General features: G+C 40.9%; 1 protein-coding gene across 2 annotated transcripts in view; it reads left to right on the forward strand.

Annotated features, from left to right (window-relative positions):
* Positions 1–529: 529 nt before the first annotated feature.
* abcc1 (ATP-binding cassette, sub-family C (CFTR/MRP), member 1) overlaps positions 530–24,472 on the forward strand; it is a 37,157-nt gene continuing 13,214 nt past the window's right edge. For both annotated transcript variants that reach the window (XM_046076432.1, XM_046076441.1), the window contains exons 1-18: positions 530–659; positions 6,561–6,737; positions 7,781–7,909; positions 9,159–9,296; positions 9,458–9,583; positions 10,203–10,264; positions 12,463–12,594; positions 12,942–13,169; positions 14,912–15,089; positions 15,680–15,841; positions 16,193–16,285; positions 16,577–16,780; positions 17,139–17,285; positions 17,891–17,978; positions 19,137–19,206; positions 20,590–20,716; positions 21,345–21,521; positions 23,360–23,527. In XM_046076432.1, the coding sequence (XP_045932388.1) occupies positions 612–659; positions 6,561–6,737; positions 7,781–7,909; positions 9,159–9,296; positions 9,458–9,583; positions 10,203–10,264; positions 12,463–12,594; positions 12,942–13,169; positions 14,912–15,089; positions 15,680–15,841; positions 16,193–16,285; positions 16,577–16,780; positions 17,139–17,285; positions 17,891–17,978; positions 19,137–19,206; positions 20,590–20,716; positions 21,345–21,521; positions 23,360–23,527 (2,454 nt within the window). In that variant the 5' untranslated portion in view covers positions 530–611. The remainder of the gene's footprint in view (positions 660–6,560; positions 6,738–7,780; positions 7,910–9,158; positions 9,297–9,457; positions 9,584–10,202; positions 10,265–12,462; positions 12,595–12,941; positions 13,170–14,911; positions 15,090–15,679; positions 15,842–16,192; positions 16,286–16,576; positions 16,781–17,138; positions 17,286–17,890; positions 17,979–19,136; positions 19,207–20,589; positions 20,717–21,344; positions 21,522–23,359; positions 23,528–24,472) is intronic.

A 24,472-nucleotide genomic window follows, 5' to 3' on the forward strand; every position in this document is an offset into this window, starting at 1 on the left:
TGAGGGGGGGGGGGGGGGGGGGGGGGGGTCCCCAATATTATGATTACAGCCTTGCTAAAGAATTTTATAAAAAAAACCAACAACTTCAGACCAAGGCACATACCGTGTACGCCAGAATTTACCGAAAATGTTGTTAAAACATATTGTTTCCAATAAACTGCATATCTTTACAGCGGAACTAATATCATCAGTCTACAGAGAACTGAGCTGTCTATTATTTGTCGTTACACTTGTGTTGCAGTTTTGCTTATACCAAAAAGCAATTGATATGCAGTGAAATTTGGCTTTTGGAGTATGTCAGAGGTTTCTATTGTTTGTTTTAAGACTCAGGCTAGGACCTACAGGGCTTAAGATTTCTAATAAACAAAAAGCAGTGTGACAAATGTGAGGTTTGTAACGGTTTCTTACCAGACTCAAGGAACCTAAAGCCTGCATGGTATACGCTCTGGTACAGCAGGTGGCAGTATACACCTTTCGCGTTAGTTTGTAAACTACCAAAGAAGAAAAGGACGAAGAAGTAACCTTCCGCTTTCGTCCGGTTACAAAACCAAAGCTGAGCACTCAAAACACTGCAAACAGAGAGGACTTGAACTTCCATTATCTCGCGGCGAATGGGGTTTGACAAGTTCTGCAGTCTGGACAGTTCCGATCCATTTTGGGTGAGTTTATTTTCAGGACCTTCATGTATTTTGCTTTATCTGAAAGGTTTGTCCAGCCGTTGTTATTAATATTAGCTACCCGGCACAATGCTGATAGACCTGACCTAGTCCCGGTAAGTTCTGTAACTAACAACAGTCCTACGTAAGGGTAGCCTGGCTCCACTCAGCGTGATTAAAATGGCTTAACGCAGCTCATATCAAGTCGCTCTGCTACAAAAGGGATTTTGAGGCTGGTATAGTTATCTCGCGCGCGACCCCAACCATCTCCTCCAGTGTTCGCGCTGTCCGCAACCATTCGCCGGTAAACAACATGACAGCCCCGGACCAAATCTGGCGTTGCAGCGATTAGCCGCAGGTATGCTCTGTCAAACAAATGAACTCAAACCAAATTAAGCTTCCTCTGTCGTTTGTGTTCAGCTTAGAGGTGAAGCCAGGCACAGACGTCGAAGCTGTTGACACGAAATAAACCAAGCGAGACCCTAACGTTATCTCGTTCGTTTTCTGTTTGACACTCGTGAGTTTCCCCTGCTGTTACCTTGAGTAGGTCGCTTTCAAAGCCTCGGTTTCTCCCAGTTTTGACAGTTTTGGGATATGCTGGAGAGCCGATATAGGCAAAGGTTTTACAGTTTTGATCAACTGAAAATGACCAAAGATGACGACGTAGTTGAGCGCAAATAACCGAATGTCTGACCAGCGCTGTCACTGCGGGACCTTAGGGACCGTCGTAAAAGTGCAATACGACCCATTTCAACAAGTTAAAAAAACTGAGCAGATCATAGTCATCAGTGACCCGTTTCCTTTATTAAGCACATTTCACGGTTTTACGTTTATGAATGTATTGACATCCAACTACCACTCGCATGTATTGGACATTTTCTCACAACTTCCATAGCTGTTAGTTTGTAATAAAATCCTTATGAAACCCCTTAACACCATTATCCTACCTATCGCCTTACAGTAAATATGCACGTTTCAAGGTTGTATATTTTGTAACCAAACCACTACAACACTACTGAAGGCAGTGTTACCTTTTGCTGTCAGCCATGCTTGTTCTAACAGTGTGCAAGGTATGATGAAATTATGTCAGCAAGTTGGAAAGGAGAGAAAAAATAAAAAATAAATATATATATATAATTTATTTAACCAGTTAAGTGTCTCTTTGAGATTAAAATCTCTTTTAATAAACACAAACAGATTAATACATCTTTCACCCACACATCCAATTAATATGATATACAAGGTCATGGAAGAAAAGTTACATTTCCCACATGGAGCATTTCAGAATAAGAGCATTTTGCTGACTTGTTCAGATTTTGTTGATTTGTTCAGTTGTCCTTTATTTTTGTGCCTCTACCATAGTTAAGTTGGCTACGTAGTTAAATAGTTTCTTTTTCTCAATTTTATTTTTATTTCCTTTTGACTTTTTGTTTTCAATTTCAGTTTAATTTTAATTTATTGTTAATGTGGGTTTGCTAATTTTAGTTTAGTTTTTATTTTTGAAAAATGCTGTTTTAGTTTTTGTCGCTACACGATGCCAAGCTCAGTTCAGTTTAGTTTTTTCACAAAACATTAAAATACAATCACAATCAGAAATATTTGTGAAAAGGGTGATCCTTTTTTATATATGAAGTCTACAGTATAAAAAGCAAACTACCCTAATCCTACATTCCATCAGTCTCTAGCTCCATTATTCTTGGTTAAATTGGTGAAATACAATAAATGGAGGAGAAATACAATTGATGGACAACTAAGAAACTGGAAGATAGTGCCCCCCCTTGGAGCCACAAACAACAGGTCCCTAGCACCCTGTGAAGGCAAGTATGACTGGAAAGCAGTTATATTAAAATCTAAACCTTTTATTAATCAACAAATAGGTATTAAAACAATTTGAAGCACAAAGAGACAGGTGGGCTGAGATATCAATGATCACATCACACAATCAATGGGCAAGTTTAGCCTATCCCACACACGGGATGCTTAGCCAGACCATCAGAACGGAACAAAAAAAACAAGTAAAAAAGAAAACCAACCAACTATACAGCTGATCTGTACCTTGGTCTCCCCGGCTAAGTTAGCCTCCCCCTAACGTTACATGGGGCTCTCCTTGTAACTCCTCCTGTCTGCTATTTAGTCTTTACACGTTGCCCAATCTGTATACATTATTTCCTTTTGTATTTTCTTCCATTGTACTTCATTTTTGGTTTTTGTTTTATTAAACTGCATTGTTTTTTAATCAAAAAGCCAGCTCTTCACATGTAGGACAAAATCACACACCCGCGGCTCACCAACAGCTGCATATCAGCTAATCACCGCGCGCACTGCTGAACTGCCGGACCAGCCAGATCAACTGCCCTGGAACGTCAGTTCCCCCGGCTTCATATCTACTCAAAATGTAGGCTTATTAGGTCCTATAAAATAAATAAATAAATGAAAACTAAGGACATTTACTCTTTAATTGTAGTTAGTTTTAGTTAGTTTTGAAAACCTACAACACAGTTTTAGTTGTCGTTTTTTTTGCAAAGCCTCGTTTTTATTTTTATTTCAGTTAATGAAATGATGTTTTTTCACATCTAGTTTTCTTATTTCCTTAGTGTTCGTTTTCGATCAGTCTGACTTCCTCCCCGGTTCATCGGCTTTGCGCTGCTTCATGTGGCTTGCGTCGGAAATTGACTGGCAGTGAATAATGAACAATAGCTAACCTGAAAGAGGTGGTATTATGGCTTTAGGCTTTTTCCCTCTCCTTTTATTGAGTTATATACCTTATTTTTTTTTTTTTTTTTGCACATGTACTAGGTTTGCAAAGTGAAAAAGCTCAAAGTCCAGCCCAAAGGGAGTTCCCATCTCCCACAGAAAACTCTGCTCTGAACTGTCTGAAAACTGCTTCTGATTGGCTAGTAGTCCTTAACTAGGAACTGCACATGTGCAACTCCCAACAAAGATCATTTAGAGACCAGATGTATCACTCCATAGCTAAAACGAAGCCTTCAACACAGGATGAAAAGAGGAGCTGCAGCAATGTGCAGTATGACAAAAAATATGGTGTTTTTTGAAAATTAAACCAAGTAAACCTGTTCTGGTACAACCCCTAAATAGGATTTTGAACCTGAAAATGAGCAGAATACCACCTCTTTAAAACAACCAACAAATAACAAATCACAATCGCAATATCTGGCAGAAAAATTGCAATTCGATTTTTTTCCCCAAATTGTTCAGCCCTAGCCAAGAGTACTATTTAGTAAATTTTCCCATTGTAGTCAGCTTTGACAAGTGCAGGGCCTGCTTTCAGAAAGCAGGCTTAACAAACTCTGAGTTTAACCCTGAGCTCTGAGTTGATTTAAGCCTGAGATGTGAAACTCAGAGTTTTCAGTTCCAGAGCAGCTGATCAGAATAAGTTAAATCATCAATGGAGCTCCGATTCTACGATTCACCATGGCGACAGATAAATAAAGAGCAGTTTAATCTCATGTACCTATGATTGTAAAGTCACAGTCACACATAGTATTAGGCCTAATTATTTTTCGCATTGGAAATGTCTGTAGGTTCAAACTGACTGTAAAGTGTTAGACGTCTTTTTTATCCATTTATCTGGTTTCTGCACCACTATCACTCAAATATTTACATAATCTCCAACATGATCACTATGATAGGAATGTTCCATCAGTGTGACTAATCAAAGACGTAATTATCTGCATATGAATGCATTCCAATAAGTGTATTGATATCGACTGTATGAATGAGGAAATAAAAAGTTGTGTCAGACAGCTGCTTCGGGAGGAGTCGGAGAGAAAGTGTGTTGAAAAATACCTCCTCCCGAGGAAGTAAGCTTCATAGCATAAGCTGAATTTACTGATCTAGGATTTATCTGGTAGAGAGAGAGAGAGAGAGAGTAAGTGTGAGTTAGTCTTTTGATCCATGAACTTCAGCTCCACCTAACCCTAGCCACTGGTTTCAGATATATTTCATTTATTTCTTTTATTATCAATAAATTCGGCGAGCAAACGGTTAAACTGCTCCACAGTCAGGAACAAGACTTGGACTGTTTTTTTTTATTCAGACATGACCACACACTAGGCCTAATACTTTGATCGGAAACTAAAAACAAGTAACAGATAAATGCACTTATGATTTACAGGGTGTTAATAAAAAGCACCAATAGTCTTCATTAAACAACACTAGAGTGATTAGGCTCAATACCTGGTCAGGTGTTTTAAGTGTCTGTGGGCGGTAAACCAGTGTGGGATCCTATCTTTGTCAAAGCACTTGATCAACTCCTGGCTTGGAGGGGTGATGAGCATGAACCTCCAGGCATGTGAAAGATATTTAGCAGGCGACACTTTCATCAGCAGAGACAGAGGGCCTTTCCGAAACTGCTTGCTCCTCCCTCTCCCTACCTACTTCCACTTCGTTTGCACGTTCATGCGGAGGGTCCGCCACATTAAGTTCCACCCTTTGCTGCACGATGGGGGACCTTTCTTTCAATGTTAGTTCTGTATGACTTTGCCGGTTAACTTTTTTAAATTCGGAAATTACACTAACATTTCATAGGTTAACAACGTAGCCCAAAGGTCACATTGTCTTTTATAAAAAATGTTATATATTCTGATAGGAACATTGAATCAGTTGACTCGATGGTATTAAAGCGGTGGTTTTCAACCTTTTTGTCCATTATGCAGGTCCCCCATCCGTTAAGTTTCAGTGGGGGGTCAGTGGGTCATCCTCCAGAAACTTTTAAGAGCATAGAAGACTTCTTTTTCTGCATTCTGGTGAAAATGTCTGCACCATCTTATGGTGAAAGTGATTTCACACATACACAATTCAGGTGGCAGATAAAATTTTAAAATAGAACACAATGCAATGCAGTAAGGCTCTCAGGCATTTTGTGTTACTTTTAAAAGTTTCTCCTTTAGATCAACTTCTCATGTAATGCAGGCATTATTTAGTCCTCCCTCTATTGTGTCTTTGTTTGGGGGAAGTAACCTCGTTAAATGTCCGGAAGAAGGGCCCATTATTACGAGACTAATGTCATCATTTAATGAGAATTCATAATTAAAAAAAAAAAGTCTAGCTGCTCTATACTCTGCTGTGCATTATGTTATTGCTCTGATAAGGAGGAAAATGAAACTAACTGACAACACGTGTGATTAGGCAGAAATCTCAGTGTTTCTCATGCGTGGATTTATTTGTGGTGGCCCTCCACAATATCGTCCATTTTCCATAGTTTACACAGTAAACGCCATGTGGGTGAAATTTTATAGGTGATACTCGGAGTTCAAGAGAGAACAAGAGTTACAATACACCGTGCAGACGCAGTGGAGTAAACTGGCAGGTTTTGTTGCAGACCACAGTTTATTTTCTCTTTTTTTTTTTTTGTTGCAAGTTTAAACTCGTATTGTTGTGAATCTTTGGTGTAAACGCGCCAGGAAAAAAATGTCACCCAAGGACACTTCAGAGCCCCCCCTTTTCAAAATATTGCTTCTAGCGCACCCGGCGTCCTCTGAACGTGAGTCAGAATCAGAAATACTTTATTGATCCCCGAGGGGAAATTCTTTGTTAGAGGGAGGAGTTATAAAGCTTGATGGCCACAGGCAGAAATAACTTTTTTTTTTTTTCAGCCTCTTTTTCGCTCGTTGGTTGGGTTTTATAACCTGAAACGTTTCCTGTATGGTCATGTCATGTCTCCAGCTTTAATGAGCAGGTTATATGATAATGTAAAATGAGTCAGTATGCCCCTAATGGCCAAAATAGATCATTGCAGTTTCATGCACCTGAGACTACATGTGACATTATGTGAAGGGCCACAGAGGATAATTTTCAGCTGGCGTTCAGTTACTCAGGTAGTGTCTTTAATTAACATCTCAATGTTTATTTGTCTTTATCCTCTTCTTTTGTCTTGCCTTCCAGGATTGGAACCGTACATGGTACACAGCTAACCCAGACCTCACCCAGTGTTTTCAGAACACTGTCCTAGTGTGGCTGCCATGCCTCTACCTCTGGACGTGTGCGCCCATCTACCTCATCTACCTCCGCAGCCATGACAGAGGCTACATATGTATGAGTCACCTCAACAAAGCTAAAACTGTGAGTAATGTGACCCTTGATTATACTGAGGAGTCATTTTTCTAATTGTGCAAGGGACGCATATTGTTTGTTTAATTGTTTCTACTCTCTCAATGTTATCTTGTGTTATTGAAGCACACTTATACACACAGAAGACGTGTTTAAGGCTCTGATCATATTAGACAAGAGGTGGTTCGTGTTCAAAAATCTAGTGTGCAGTATGAAACGGTATTTGTTGGGGGGTGGGGGGTACATTTTCAGACAGTTATTAATCTACAACAAACGTATATGTCATACATAAAGTTTCAACTGAGCTCTGTCTCTACATCACAGTAACAACTTTATGTCCACTGACTGCCTGGAGGGTAGCTAGTGTTTGGAAGGGAGAGGAGAGGTGTGCTGCAGCTCACTGTTTTTCCACCGGTGTTTTTGAGGGAGTGACAGAGTAGCCGCTTGGCGAGCATTATGAGCATTTTGCTGTGATGTCACAAGGATGAAAGGGAAGCAGCTGGACTAGAAAGGAGCTGTTTTCAGGCAGTACAGAGCAGTGTTTCTGTGGGAGATGGGAACTCCCTTTGGGCTGGACTTTGGGCTTTTTCACTATTACATTAAGTTAATAAAGGAGAGGGAAAAAGCAGAATATGACCTCTTTTTAATGTATGTACCCAGGACTACCTGGAAAGCAGTATTTATACTGAGTGGATTGTCCTGGTGGAATGAAATAAAATATATAAATTAATGCTCACACAGAAGGGTCAGCTGAAGTGTGTAGACCCATTCAGAGAGACCATTCACACGGGTTGGACCTGTGTCACCATGTTAGTCTGAAATCCAAAATTCAGTGAAAGAGGTTTTCATTGAGACCCTGACACAGTGTCAGCTGTCAAACACACTCCAGTGTACCTTTTGATGTTTACAGGTAACATTAGCCGTGATCGGCGGTGGTAGGGAATTAGAGTACTAGTGTGAACCACTCTAACAATAATACATCACTTGTACAGTGTTTGACATCAGACAGAATCTACAACCAGATAGAAAGCTGTGAGCTGTTTTTCTCCCCACAGGCTGTCAGCCTCCTGCTATGGATTATCTGCTGGTCAGATGTATTCTATTCTTTCTGGGAAAGAAGTCATGGCAGCAGCGTCCCATCCCCCGTCCACCTAGTCAGTCCAACCTTACTGGGCCTCAGCATGGTGAGTTTGTCTTCGTCATCTATATTCAGAGGCTGTCTCAATGAGAAACCTGTCGCCTCTCTAATGTTTTGGATCTTAGATTTTGTTATTGTAGGTTTTTTTTTTTTTTTTTTTTTTAATGTGGTTGTATTTATTTCTTTTTTGGAAATGACTAGTTTGACTAGACGAGTTTGACTTGTTTTGGTTTAGTTAACTAGCATCATCATGCAGAAATAAAGGTGTGATTAAGGAGAAAATGTGGTTTATTTGCACACAGTAAAGATCATGTGATGCCAACACGTGAAGGTTCTTGTGCACAGCTCAAAATAAAAAAGGTTTGGAGCTAAGCTATTGCCAGCCATGGATTTTCAATTAAATGCAGTCCACTGACAGTGGGACTGTAAACAACGTTAGTCTGTTCCTCTATTAATTATCTGACTCTTACTCAACTGCAGTTCCATAGCAGCAGGTTAAACAAACTACTCCAGACTTTAGACTCCTTTCTTGCTACTTCTGTGTCCTCCAATGAAATCCCAAGGCATTCCCAGGCCTGATGGGATATGTAATCCATCCAGTGTGTTCAAGATAAGGTTGCAGTCTTTTAAGAAAATAAAGAGAACTGGTTTCTTGTTTTGATTATAAAGTTTTTTTTTTACTTTCTTGCTTTTATTGTCTCTGTCTCGCCAAATTGGCGTATTTGCACTTTCATCTGCATAGTTATCACATCTTGTTTAACCTTTACCATTTTACACAGACATGCTCAAGTGTTACTCTTTACTGTAATACCACTTTGAATACCAACTGACCTACCTCTCTGAAAAGACTTGCACTGCATTTTGTGTTTTTATAGACTATACATTATGCATTTGTATTTTGTATATATATGTGTAATTACATGTTGTGCTGCACGACTTCATCTTGGCCAGGTCGCCGTTGCAAATGAGAATCTGTTCTCAATCGGCCTACCTGGTTAAATTGGCAAAATTAAAAATAAATAAATTTATTTAAACATTTTGAGCCTGTGAAGAAGGTGGTAGGGTTGCGACCAAAAGTGGAACAAAGCAGGGCTGCCGACAGAAATAGTTCTCTGACTGTATTGGAGACTAGATGAACCTTTTTTAGCTGGACAATAGTTGGCAATATGTACTGACTTTCTCTTTATTCTATTTATTATTTCCACAGGGAAGGATGCTTGGAGTAATAGAAGTGTTTGTTTGGAGTAATATTTGAATATAATGTATAAATGTGTTGAAACGTGTGTGTGCTCCAGTTACTGGCCGCTCTGTTAATCCAGTATGAACGGATGAAAGGGGTTCAGTCGTCTGGAGTAATGCTGATCTACTGGCTCCTGGCTCTGCTTTGTGCCACAGTCACCTTCAGGTCCAAGATCCTCCAGGCCCTGGACCAGGTCAGTCTTGAATGAGCAGGACAAACTTCACTGGTGTGGTGTGACATTTGATAGTACCTTTTAAATATTATAGCAAATGTACCACAAACAAAGCAATATCTTACTCCAGCAAGTTCCATGGGTTAAAAACCTGATCTGTTTTTGATTTTTTTTTTTTTAAGCCGTTGACGGTGTGTGTCTGGAGGTACACCACCTTCTATATCTACTATGCCCTGCTGCTGGTTGCTCTGTTCCTGTCCTCCCTGACGGACCAGCTGCCCCTCTTCTCCCAGGCCGTTAAAGACCCGGTGAGACCACTCTTTCTCTCCTGCTCCTCTCTTTTATGTTTCTCACTCAGTCACTCCTTTATATCGAGGAGTGAAAACGTTGACACTTTTCTGTAAATGTGGATTATTGTTTGCAGTGCTGTGGCTGAACAACACAGCCACAAAACGTCTTCAAATTGTTTTCCCACTTGGATGCTGCATTGAGCCAAGTCTTAGAATTATGTCTTATCATTCAAGTGTCATGAACACCGATGGAGCGCTCTAATGGGGCTCTATGGCTTAAACCTCCTGGCCTAGAGCAGAGGTTTTTAAAGTCTGACATTCTGGACCCCCCCATCAAACAAAATCGAGACAGCTAAGTAACTTCCTCCATGAGCCGTGTGTGCCTGTTGCAGCTCCACCTGCCGACCGTGTTGGTGAGCGGTCATATCAGCAGCCAGACAACAGTTACTAACTTCCTGCATGCACCCTTCCCTTTCCCCTCACACAGTAACTTTTGCCTCACATCCCCGATGTGTAGCGTGTAGTCACAGTGACCGCATCTATCCTTCTACTCGCTAATCAGCCCATCTCAAATGCTGATCAGGGTCTCGGCAGCAGAACAATCCTTTGGGTCTTACCATAATGGTTTTGTTTTCAGAATCCCTGCCCTGAGCCTGGAGCTTCTTTCCTCTCCAGAATAACCTTCTGGTGGATCACCAGGTAAGCAGAGGATTAAAATCCCAGTGGTGTGGATGTAGTCTGAATATTTGCGTGTGTCAGAAGAAAGTGCAGTCTAATGAAGAGATTCTTTTCTTACTTCCATTGTCGAGCTGTCTTTATCTTATTATTCACTGGGAAGATTCAAATAAATATACGTGTTAGATACTGTGCATGGGTTGATTTTGATGTTATTAAAGGGAAATTAGAAGGAACTATTTTTTGTAGGAAATGTCCTCTTTCTGATACACTGCGGCTCAGCCAGGAAACACTGTCCAGGGAAACACAAAGAAGGAATTCTGAACTTAACAAGGAGATCTGCTCTTGATTTGTCTAACTCAGACTGCCTAAGAAGCCTCACATCATCTTCAGATAATTATTGGAGTACATTTCTGCACAGAACAAAGACTGGGGATTTTGTCCCACATCACTTCCATTGGAAGTATGTTAGGAAGGAATCTTTTAATGACCCATTTCTAACTCATCTTTTCCCCACAGTATAATATTGCCTTTACTTTTTTTGGGGTGTAAAAGTCGAACAAAATAACTTGCAAAGCTTTTACATGCACCCGTATATTGTTGTGCAGGTGTGAACTTAAGCTTTCCCATGTTTTATTCTTCAGTGGGAAAAACCACATGTGGAAAAATCTAAATAGTAAGAGTCGAGGTCAGATGACTCTTGTCAGATGACTGAAATGTCATGTCGCTGAGCCTGTGAGACAGAGAAGACAGGAGATAACAATATTCCTCTAAAAGTGGGGGCTTTTTTTGGTAAATATTTGTAGCAGGCTAAGTTTCAATCCAGTGTGCACCTTTTTGACATCTTTACTAAAGTATAGAGAGGATTACACTTAGGGATGGGGATCAAGACCCGGTTCTAAAATTTATCAAAACCCGAAAATCAAAAGGTCTGAGCTTATCGATATTGCTATTGAGACTAACGGGTCTGTTACTTTATGTCTCGAGCTTCAAAATTGGTTTATCTTGAAACGCAATGGATAAGAAAGCTAATCTTTCTAATGATGGCACACATGCACATGCACATGCACACGCACACACGCACACACGCACACACACACACACATACACACACACACACACACACACACACATACACAGCAAGTACGTGCAATAAAACCTTCCCGACTAAAAAGACAGTACTTTATCAATACACCTGTCTGTAAGGTAAATCACCTCTGTCCTCAGTCTGTCATCCTGTAGATGTTTTGTTTTTCACAAGCACAGTTAATGTTAACTTGGCAATGAGCCAAATGTTAAAAACAAGCTAAATAGAAAGCGGTCTGTCTGGAGCATAGACTGGTCTATAGTCTTAAAATCTGGCACATTGTTTAAAAACTCAGCTGCTGGCTGAGACAAACCAGCCGCTCCTCCTTCTACCAGGTTAGCAGGCAGTGATTAACAGATGTCAGATGGCAGAGAGGAGGAGGGACTGATACAGACTAAGTTTTTATTCTTTCTAAATGTCAGATATTGAGTTTATATATAGTGACTTTGCTGTTGTAAACATTAATGTAGCTGCTGTAGAAACATTTAGCTGTATTTAAAGTATTAAATTCTAATCCTATAAATAATTTAAAACAACCAGGCACACTTCACTATGTGTTTTTTTTTTTTTTTTTTTTTTTTTTTTTTATTTATTTATTTTTTTTTATTGCAAGTCATATGTCATCTCAATATATAGCAATGTTATCGCACATATTATTATCCTCATACCGTGCAGGCCTACCTCATGCCCGTTGGGTCTGGTCTAATAATAATACAGTATCTGTAGTGTTATCGATAAAGAATCGGCAGTCTCAATAAGGGTATCAGTAACAATAAAAATTAACGATCCCCATCCCTAATTACACTGATGATGGAGGTACGTGTGGTGGTACTTCATGTACTTCGTCCTTACTTGTGCATTAATCTGTATTCAAAGATGTCCACGTATTGAATGCAGATTTGTAGGCAAGGCAAGACAGGATTTTGCACTTCGAAAGTGCTCTGCTTTCTGTTTGTCAGAGTTGTATGGGATCCTAGAGATTAGCTTTCTAAAAAATGTATCAGCATTCAGATCTGTTATCCGGATATCCTCAGAGATTGCTTGTGTCTCAGATTGTACTTCTGAATCCTTTGTGTTGTATCAGTAGACTAAATTGCTTCCCTCTTTCTCCTACCTCCCCTCTTGTCTCTCTCAGGATGATGGTGACGGGCTACAAACGCCCACTGGAGGAGAAGGACCTGTGGTCCCTGAACTCTGAGGACCGCTCCCAGAGAGTGGTTCCACAGCTGGTGTGTCGCTGGAACACAGAGTGCCAAAAGGTCAAAAGGTTAGGATCTCAGTACAGCAGGGAATGACTACTGAAATCGACAGAAATATTCAACATTGCCAGATTTGACAGTGTTTCCCTCAGGATTTTGTGAGACGATGGTGGGTGGCACTTCGGACACTCTCACAAGAGGGATATGCCTTCACTTATATAACTTCCCTTAAAACTCATTTTTCTTCAGTTTTTATTGATTTTCACAATACCATCCCCTCCTGCACTTCCAAGTTTTAGTGCCATTGAGTGGGGAAAAAAAATCCCACAAATTATTTGTGACTCTCCTCTCAACATACTGTTTATTTAGAATATTTATTTGAAGCAAACTGTGTTTCCTCCCATTCTCTCCACAGGACGGAGCAGAAAACCTTGTATTCCCCCAAGCGGGTCCTGCACAGTGAGGGCAAAGAGGGCCAAGCTGTGGAAGAGTCTGAAATCCTGATTGTAAAAACCCCCAAGAAAACAAAGGAGCCTTCCCTTTTTTGGGCGCTGTGCCTGACGTTTGGGCCCTACTTCCTCATCTCCTGCCTCTATAAAATCATCCAGGACATCCTCATGTTCGTTGGGCCCGAGATCCTCCGGTGAGAAACCTCTGTTTTTCAAAAACATAAACAAGATGAAATTGGCTTGTAGCATAATTTGATTTATATAAAATGACAATGTATTCGGTATATCTGGGGTTAATATATGTACCTTTCATAGATCTTAGGGAAAGTGGGTAGAATATCATTTTGGAGGGCAAGCAAAAGCTAGGCCCCAATCCAGGGACCACACCTTTCCACACTGAGGATATCATTGTGGACCAAGAAGACCATGGAGGAGAGGACTCTGCATGCAGCCCCGTGGGGTGCCGGTGGTCAGGTTGAGGGTTAAGGAGTATCCAGTTGCAGAGGGAGGTGTTGATACCAAGGTCACTGAGTTTAAAGCACGTGGGGACAGCTGCTTGGGCCAGTCACAGGTTGAAGATGTCCGTAAAGACCTCAGTCAGCGGCCAAGCACAGGTGCTGAGCCCACATGCAAGGGCCACTATCCTGCCGCCTCCTGATTGTGCCTGTCAAATTGGGAAAACAAGCTGTTGAGCTCATTAGGGAAAGAGGTGTTGCTGGTGGCGTTGGTGGGTTTTTAATCGATGATGGTCTGCCTTGCTGTGCGTCAGAGTGTTTTTTTAAGGGCACCTCAATCCTTAGCTTGAGGCTGTGCTTGTCCCTTGCGATACCCCTCTTCAGGTTAGCCCTGCATGACCTGTGGGCCTGAGCGTCACCTGATCTGAAAGCAGTGTCGCATGCCTTCATCAGTAGGCTAACCTCTCTGTTCATCCATGGCTTATGATTGGCTTATTGTTATCTGTTTCAATGTGGTGACACTGTGGTGGCACTCATGTCAAACTGGTGCTGTAGTACAGAGTCCCTCTGGCCACTTGAACTGTTTTTGCTGTAGGTTTCACATGTTGTGGGGTGTACTTGGGGAGTAGGAGCAATGAAAGGTGGTCAGACTGTCCTAGGTGGGGGAGGGGGGTGGCTTTGTAAATATGATGATGATAATAAATGAGAAATCCGTTGTTGACTCCTGTTAGCAGTTTGGATGTTTGTCATTTGCAACTTTATTACAGAGAGAAATATCTTGCTAGACACACCATTAACCTGCCACACCTCTTGGCATAGGAATCAGTAAAAGTGGGTGTGCAGTGGAGATGTGTGCTATCCTTTGCATGCAATACATTCTTGTGGTAGTGTGTGGCACAATAGTTGCACAGCTAAATTCATCAATGTAAGTCTAACACTTTGTAAGATGTTGTTTATTAGGGCCTTAGTCATCTATTTCCACTGACATTTTTGCCTGTTAACCATCGTGTCATGGAGTGAAAAGGTTAATGGTTATGCTTCCGTGGATCTTGCCACTGGTTTTTTAATTTACAATCCCATCCAAAGGCCAACTTCTGCGAGTACTTTTGGACATTTCCTATGAGAGCTGACGAGGACAAGGACAGTCCAGACCTGCCTGAACACACCATTAGGTTTGGTCTGTGTGAGGCTGGACACAGGAACTGGTGATGACTCATCTGTGGACAGACTGATTTGTGGAGTGTTTATTGGTGTTTTAATTGTGGGGGAATAGGCATGTCTTTGGTGTGGGAGACCTGGGTTCAATTCCCACTGCAACACATCCACCAATGTATTTAGTTGCTCCAGAGGCGTGCAACCTCTGACATCTTTAGCAATTGTTAGTCGCTTTGGATAAAAGCGTCAGCTAAATGAATAAATGTAAATGGCTTTGTGTAAACATGTCCATATATTGATTATTTTCTTAATTTGATCCCATTGAGGCTGCTGATCCGCTTCGTCAACAACTCCAGTGCCCCGTCCTGGCAGGGCTACTTCTACACCGCTCTGCTCTTCATATGTACCTGTGTGCAGTCGCTCATCCTCCAGAAGTACTTTCACGTCTGCTTTGTCTCAGGCATGCGCCTGCGCACTGCCATCATTGGAGCTGTCTACAGGAAGGTACAGGCAAATTCAAATGCTACTTACAAGTGACTTTAGAATGTGTCTACAAAGAATGACAGAAAGATGTGAAATTACATGAATTAACTTGCTGTGCAAGACCAAACACTTTGCTTTTCTCGCTGGACTACTCGACAAGTGTTGACACATAAAATGCAATAATGCGAATAAACATAACCCACGATTACTAGAGCGGTATGAACCAAAATTAAACTAATTGCTGGGATTTAATTGAAATTAACAGATAAAATGACGGCAAAATAACTAAAACATGATGTTGGTTAGTTACACATTTGAATTAATGCTTTGTTAGTTATTTGAGTAACAAGCACTGAAGTGGATGAGTCTTATTACAAAGCAGGTATTGCTCACTCCTTCCTCTATTTTCACCCTGGAAGAGGATGTTATGTGTTTTATTTGTCCAGCATGATATTCTTAGTACAAAAAATAATAAAAAATAAAGTTGATTGAACTTTATTTAACTTATGGTTTATTACTCTCCTGGTCAGCTGTGCATGCTTTGGCTGTAAATTTACAACTGGACTCTAACCTTTGTAGGGACTTTTCCCTCCCTGGATGTGCTCTTTCAGGCCTTGGTTATAAGCAGCGCAGCACGCCGCACCTCCACAGTTGGAGAGATCGTCAACCTGATGTCAGTGGACGCTCAGCGCTTCATGGACCTTATCACTTACATCAACATGATATGGTCTGCCCCTCTGCAGGTGGTGCTAGCCCTCTACTTTCTCTGGCAGGTAGGATTGCTGTTGTTGTGATTTGGCGCTATATAAATAAAATTGAATTGAATATATAGACTGTCATGCATATCCAAGTTCACCATTGTAACCAACAACAGCTCCATGCCGAGGTAGTCTGATGCAGGCAGATTTTTGACTGTGAACGTAACTTCTTGTAACTGCATCCTGCGTTTTTTTTTTTGTGCAATCTGGAAACTACTGTGCAAATATGTGTGCTGAAGCACAGTCTGCTGGAGGCCAGGCCGCTTATTTGTTTTGTTCAGTTATTCTAATGCATCCCTGTAGTCAGTGCAGTGTTAGTGGAAATCCTTAATGTGGTTTCATTGATATTTATCTGTTGCTGTACAGAACCTGGGGCCATCAGTACTGGCTGGAGTGGCTGTAATGGTTCTGATGGTTCCTGTGAATGCTGTCATCGCCATGAAAACCAAAACCTACCAGGTGGGACTCCACAAACACACATTGTCACAAAAATCTTCACTTCCCTCCCTTCACTTCATGACTAGGTCCACTTGTGTCCTGTCCCCTTTTTAATGTTCTGATGGTTCAAAGACCTCTGCATTGTGTTAGCCCGCTGCATTGTATGTGCAGTGACACATCCGACAGAGCACTTTTTACACAGGTCCTACTCAGCCAAGTTGCTAGCACTGAGGATCCACAGTTAACAGTTTGTGGCATTGTGTGGCTCTTATGCGTTTCTTTAAATATTTTGTGCCTGTGTGTGTCGAGCAGGTGGCTCAGATGAAGAGTAAAGACAGTCGCATTAAACTGATGAATGAGATGCTTAATGGCATCAAGGTGCTGAAGCTGTACGCCTGGGAGCTGGCTTTTAAGGACAAGGTGTCAAAAATCCGTGAGAGTGAGCTGCTGGTCCTGAAGAAGGCCGCCTACCTGGGTGCAGTGTCCACCTTCACATGGGTCTGTGCACCTTTCCTGGTGAGTCCAGCACAGTGGGATTGACATGCACCACAATGTACAAATTAAGTGCACGGGTTCTTTCAAAATTGTGCAGGACATCATCATCATCTGGACAGGGCATCATGATGCTGCTAGTACAGACACCCAAGCCAGCACCAGCATCTATATAGAATGGACAAGATGACGCAACGACAAGATGTCCTGTGTCAAGTGTCTCTAAAAAACAAATCTCTAAAATTCAATCCATGCTGCACTTCATTTGTAGGGACACTTATTTAGCTTATCTCATTGGCTGCAAATAAAACGGTATGTCATTGGAATAAATTGAAAAGGGCAGTGGTCACATTCCAATCTTTTGCTCTCTCCCTCCTACTAGGTCGCCTTGTCCACTTTCACAGTGTACGTGCTGATCGACGAACATAACGTGCTCGACGCTCAGAAGGCCTTTGTGTCTCTTGCTCTCTTCAATATCCTGCGGTTTCCTCTCAACATGCTGCCAATGGTCATCAGTAGTATGGTGCAGGTTGGTGTGGCTCCATTCACACGCTCAGTTGATCAGCACAATGTCTTTTTTTATAGAGTGTTTCCACCAGGAACTTATCCAGTGACCAAGAACCCTGCTTTGCTGACTGTCGTTGATTGGTCAGACAATGCGGGTGCTTCAACTTGTTTACTGCTTCATTCCCAAAAAGTATTCTAGTATTGATAGTAGAAAGAGGGGCGGGCATTTCTTTTTGTTCATTAATGTTTAAAACGAGGTTTTGGTGTCAGATTCCCAACTCCATTTTAAAAAAGAGTGAGTGCGAACAAGCTTACAACACGAGATGAGTGAGCTTGGGAGTTAATGAGAGAGAGAGAGCAGTGGTGAGACAACAAAGTGAGTAAAGGAGTTAAATACCATTTAGTTTTCTGGTTGTTTTTAAAGCAGAAAGAAATCACCAGCTTTTCATTCATTACATCTCACTAACTCAGTAAATTCAAAGAAAAGCATGATGACTGTGTTTTTTTTGGGTTTCAGTGTGGATGGGAAACTTGTGAAAATGCCAGTGTGGGCAAAACTAAACTATTTAAACATAAATGACTAAATCAGTGTGAACTGTCCTCGTCTCTCCTGGTCTTTGTCTTCAGGCCAGCGTGTCCTTGAAGCGGCTGAGAGTGTTTCTATCGCATGAGGAGCTGCAGGAAGACAGCGTGGAGCACAAAGCAGTAGCAGGCTGTGAGTCTTTGTTTTTTATCCTCTACTTTTCTTCCTATTGCTTTGTCTGTTGAGTGTTCCTTCTTCTCTCAGAATTGTACATTCCCACATGTTGTATAGATCCTCCTTCCTGTGCTTTATATTAACAGTATGTACAGACGTGCTGAAATTTGTTGGTACCATCCACAAAAAAAGCACATTTTTCTCTGAAGTAACTTGAAACGGATGAAAGTCATTGGCATCCACCACTGTTGAAATCAGTCCTTGCTGTTGTATTTTTTATTCAACATAATATTTTAAATAAGAAAACAAATTAAAAAGGCATTGACAAAAGTGATGAGACCCTCAATCTAATATATTGTTGCGCAACCTAAAGGCAATCCCTGCACCAGACGTTTTCTGTAGCTTGGCCCACTCTTCCTGAGTCCACTTTGAAGACCACTTCAGAATAGTCCCACTGTTTTGTTCCATTCTTGGGTGCATTTAGCTGATTTTGTCATTTGCCATTGTCATTATCCTGTTGGAGAACCAGTGACATGTGACTGAGACTGCTTTCTGACACTGGGCAGTACGTTTCGCTGCAGAACGCCTTGATAGTCTTGAAATTTCTCCCGCAAGGATTGTGGCATGGCAATATGCATTTTAGTCAATTCCAATCTGGCTTTTCTATGTTCTTTCAAAAGTTGGGTTCTCCTGGGTCTTTGAGTTCAGCTTGTATCTCTTTATCCTTGGCTCTTTTTCTAGCATTTACACTGTCCTTCTGTTCAGCCTGGATTGGTTTTCCTCTTGCGGCTGCACCCAGGCATGTTGGTTACAGCAGCATGGACCTTTAAACTTCCTTTGCTATCTCTGGTCTATGTTCAGTGTGGTGCCCTCGATGATACAGCACAGTGACTATGTTTCTCCAAGATTAGGGACATGTGTGATACTAATTAAAGAAACATATTCGTTTGAAATACCCCTGTCCTTTTATCTTTTCTTTAAAGGGTACCAACACATGTTTCCAGGCTCTTTTAGAGAATCTTTGTTGAATAAGCTATGCTTCATCTCTTTTCACAGCTTCTTTGCCTTATTTCTTCACTTGTATCACATTATTTCAATAAGCTGTAAGGATACCAACAAATCTGTACATTGAGGTATTTCACGTATAGTAATACACCTTTTCTTTCTTCCTCCCAGCTTCATACAGTATCTCCATAGTGGATGGAGTTTTCTGCTGGTCCAAAACTGAATCACCGACACTCAAGAAGTATGTGTCGCTTTCCTCACGATACTTCAGTGCATTCACATGAATAAACAGCAAAAAAAAAAGAAAGAATTTAATGTTGAAACAGGTTTGCCCACACTATCTTTAAACAATACTCACATGCCCGCACAGTGTACATGCTCCTCTTGTTGGTACTGAGATCCCTTTCTCAAGAAATGTTCACATGCATATAATAATTATCATTGTTATACGAAGAATATATTTTATTTAACATTTATTTATTATATTTTATTTAGAATATATTTATTATAGAATTTTTAACAGGTACTCAAAGGCACTTTACATCGTGTAATGGAAATTTGGCCTTTAGTGAGTCTTCTGAAATTCAGAAAGTCTTCAATCCAGACGTCTTTAAGGGTTTTATTCTTTGCAAAGGGTCAGACAATCATACAGAGTGCAACCAGTCTGCAGAATGTAAGACAAAGAGCCAGTGAAGAAACGGGTGACTTTACACTCTAAGGTTATTACTCAGCTGTCTTAGGGAGGAAGGGAGTAGGAACCAACTAGGGATGCCCCGAATGTTTGGCCACCAAAATTAATCGGCCGGAAATTGCAGAAAAATCACTCGGTGGTCGGCCTAATATGTCAAAAGACCAAACAAATTTTACTGAACAATTAGGTTTTGACATGTCTGCAGTGTAGAAGCATTTTAAAGTGTCTGAGAAAGACGCAAAAAAGGCCGTTTGCAGACGCTGTTCTGCTGAATTGTCAGCACATCCATGTATGTAGAGGACTATATAGAGAGCTCACTCGCATTATTAAAACAACACTTTCGAACACTACTCATTCTCATTATTTCGCCACCGTTAACTACATCATTGCCGTCGGAGAATCAGTTGGCAATGCATGATGGTATGTAGGGCTTGGTTAGTGACCATCTGTTGTACACTACTTTTCAAAATGCTTTCTGGGATACATTGAGTGGATTATATAGGGGATAATAATTATCAATATACATTCGGAAAGCCCTTTAAAATGGTGAGCTCACTATATAGTGAGTAGTGGGTGATTTCGGACACAGCCTGAGTAAAAAGCACATTTTGACTATTTAATTTATGCAATTCATTCATTAAATAGTTAGTTCATTATATATGGCTTCGGTCAAGAAAAAACTCTCTAACAAGCTACTTGCCTTCACCTAGCTGCAACAGGAGAGAAAGTATCAAACACAATGTAACATTAAAAAAGTCCCATATTTAAGAATATTAAATTAAAGGAATATTAAAACATTTGTGTATTTCCCCATAACATCTCCCAAAGCAGTAAATTGTATTTCTAAACTTACATTGATTTCTTTATTAAGAATTGAACTTTAATATTACTTAAATGGAAGTGGACTGAGTTAATCCCCCTGTGTGTCTGCAGGCTGAATGTGTGTATCCCAGAATGTTCTCTGGTGGCCGTGGTGGGACACGTGGGTTCAGGAAAGTCCTCGCTGCTCTCTGCGTTGCTCGGAGAGATGGACAAACTAGAAGGAACTGTGGCTGTCAAGGTGGCTGCTCTCGCTCTCTCACACGAACATGCTGATACAGAGACGCTTGCTCACCACAGTGTGCACTGAAACCTGCTGCTGTTCCTACATGGACTTACTGTCATGACATTTTCAGGACCTGGAAGACTGTCATTCTGTGAAAGATATGTTTCATAAAGTGCGCTATATCTCTGAGTCCAATTAAATCAGGCAAGAACGCAGCATTTACACACACTAACATGCACACGAGAGGACACTAAGTAGTGTTCATTTAGCACCTGATCTTTACATTAGATCTAGTCTTGTGACAAACTTGTATAGTCCCGTTGTAGTTTTGATTTTTTACATCTTCTTAACATCCTGATGTGTACACTACAGGCACTGTTTACCTGTTTATACCTGACATACAATAGAGTGACTCTCTATTTGTTTTGATTTGTTGATGACACGCTCAGAGTTAGGGTGATGAGAGAAACACACTGTATATAATGACATCGTACTGTTTTTTTTCCCCCACAATATCACAAAATCGCACATCCATGGGCTGTGGGACCATAGAAGCAGTGGTTCATCCTCCTCTGGGGAGTTCTATCCATTACAGAATGCCTTGACATTTACCGTGTGCGTGCTGGTGTGTGTTGTCCTGCAGGGTTCTGTGGCCTACGTTCCCCAGCAAGCCTGGATCCAGAATTCCACATTGAAAGACAACATAATTTTTGGTCAGGAGAGGAGAGAGGCCTGGTATCAGCGTGTGGTGGAGGCATGTGCCCTTCAGCCTGACCTGGAGATCCTTCCTGCTGGAGACGAGACAGAGATTGGAGAGAAGGTATCAACTCATCATCACGCAGTCCGTTTAAAGGTTCAGTGTGTAAGATTTAGTGTCATCTAGTGATGAGGGTTGTGAATTGCAGCCAACTTTCCAGTCTACCACTGCCCCTTACCCGTTCAAAGGACATCTGCGGTGGCTGAGAACAGGACAAAAGATGTCTCTTCTGAGACAGCAGAGAGTGGCCAGTCAAGAAATTAGTTTTCTTTGGGTAGATATATTAAGAAATTAAATGTATTTAATTATTCAGTAAAACAATGTTATTGCGACTTGGCCACTGACAGATGTGACATGGAAAATGTAAACTAAGAGTGTGAAACACTGTCACTGTTTCTGCACCACAGTCCATCATAAACCACACATTAGATAAAGTTTATACAAGTACTGACAAGGGAAACACATTATTTCTCTCTGTGATTATGGACCCTCACCAAAACTGCCCGCTAACAATAATATCTGGCTCGCTGCCAGATTATGGTGCTTTGATAGCATCTAAAATATAAATAAATAAATACTTTGATAGTGGTGCAGAAATAGATCTGTCATGGCAGCAACAGTTACTCACACAATCACTTCCTCTTTAGTGGTTTTGCCTACAAAATAAAAGCACGAGAAGCTTGTTTACGGCAATGCTGTATTTTGAGTTGAACTGAGCTTTTACTTTGAAAAATTCTGAACGATATTAAGAGTCTGTAGCCTGCTTGACACACCTCTGAAAGAGTCGTCAGAAAACGTGAATCCCCTGAATGTCCTCTGCCTGGAGATACTGGGGAAATGAAAAGGCATCCGTAGGTTGGTGGATGTGGCTCAAACACCGAAACAAAAACAGTGCAGCACATGCCGTGATCTGAGAAACATCCGCTGCAGAATCCATTTGTTGAAGAGAGGAGAAAAAATAAAAGTTGTGGGGTAGGACTGAACTCTCAACCCTTGGGTTAAGGGTGCAAGTCAGAAAATGTTGCTCTGATGCAAAACTTATTTGCCGACCCCTGCTGTATAACATTACTACTACTTCTTCTTCTAATGTACGTATTCAACATAGTGATGAGTGTCAGCACTGCCTGAATTCTTGAGAAGTAGAACAAGAAGAATGTAGTAAGAAAACGCGCTGTTTGTCCGTTTTAAGCTTCTGTAGAAACATGACAATACAATGTGGTGACGTCCATGGAATGGGGTTATGTAAATATAAATGTCTCATTCTAAGACAATAAAAACATAAAGCTTTATTATGTAAGGTCTTTACACACCACTGAAAACATAGTTATGGATCTTATATTGCATTTCTGTCAGAAATATTACACACTGAACCTTTAACTGCGGAGTGGTACAAATGTAGGGTATTTGTCGAAGTTGTGTGCATTTAAAACACATTGATCAAGAGAGCTCCGCTGCCTGATGGTTAACATTACTTTGCAATGTGAAGTAAAATGCATTCTATGAAAGTTTCTCAACTGTGATGAATTGTTTTGATTGTTTAATTTGCCGCTGTGTGATTTCAAACACAAGTTTGGGTTCAGGTTTAGGACTTTCATGTCTAAAGTGAGAAATCTGAGCTGCTTTCTACACAAAAAAATTAAAATGAAATTTTAATTGCACCAAGGTTTTTAACACAATACCATCTTGAAAAGGTACAGAACATACACTTTGTAGTTCCTCTCTCCTCTTTTAGTCCTTTCGGTTTTCAACCCCCATAGCAGAACCAGTCCATTTAAATTTCTGTTTTTTAACCTCTGTTAGAGACTTCAAAGACATTATTTATGAAATACCCTATGCAGTATTAAAATGTAAATAGACATCACACAAGGTACAGCATCTCTGTCTGTCTCTCTTCTGTGCAGGGAGTGAATCTGTCTGGAGGTCAGAAGCAGAGAGTGAGCGTGGCCAGGGCTGTCTACTGTGACCGCGCCGTCTACCTGCTGGATGACCCGCTTTCTGCCGTCGACGCTCACGTAGGAAAACACATCTTCGATCAAGTCATCGGCCCACAGGGACTGCTGAAGGACAAGGTGTGTATGATCTCAAGCTTCAACAGCCTAAAGCACCATATGAAGGTTCATTGTATGGTAACATTTTCAATTTGCTGCTTATTGCTAATTATTCATACTGATTTATGTTGTTTCACAGGCAGGCAGATTATGAGCATAGACAAAAAGTATGAAAAAGTTTGCAACAAGTGACTAGTATAGAGAACCAAGTGTTCTAGATGTGAATGTGTGCAAATTACCTGATTTTCGGTCATTTTTATGCCAAGAAAACATACAGGCCTTTCAGCTGGACAGCATCTGGTATCCACTGTGCAGCCCCTCTTTGATTGTTAAAGCAACAACATTTTAATTTAAATAAATGTAAACAAGACTAATGGTCTGCAACCATGATAGTGGCTTGGTGAGGCTGTACTGATGGTGGTGATTTGAGCTAAATGCTAATGTCAGCATGCTAACATGCTCGCTGTGACAATGCTAGCGTGCTAATAGTCTATAAAAAACAAATTTCAGCCTATGGGTTGCACTAAGGGAAAAGTCAAAATAATCACCAAAGTCATTGGAATGGATCTTGAAGGGAGCACGAATGTCTGTGGAAAAATCTTATTTTATCCATCCAACAGAATTAAACGACTCACTCAGATGGGGATCAAGGGTAAAGTGTTAGTGGGACAGATTATGTCTGGTATTATCTGGTACAAAATGTTGTGGTTTTTGACATCTGTGTATGGAACACAGTAGTGTTTTGTTTTTTGGGGGGCATTTCTGCTTTATTATAATAAAGAGAGACAGAAAAGGCAGGGGAGAGAGAGGGGATGGGCCCGATTCAAACCCAGGCTCTTGCAGTAAGCCCTCAGCCTTGATACATGGTACTTGCTCCACCAGCTGAGCTTTCAGGCGCCCGGTACCACTTGTTTTAAAGGTTTTTAAATGTTTATGATTGTGCGGACTTGGAATGAACAAAGTAAT

Source organism: Micropterus dolomieu, linkage group LG02, assembly GCF_021292245.1.
Source record: "Micropterus dolomieu isolate WLL.071019.BEF.003 ecotype Adirondacks linkage group LG02, ASM2129224v1, whole genome shotgun sequence".
NCBI lineage: Eukaryota > Metazoa > Chordata > Actinopteri > Centrarchiformes > Centrarchidae > Micropterus > Micropterus dolomieu.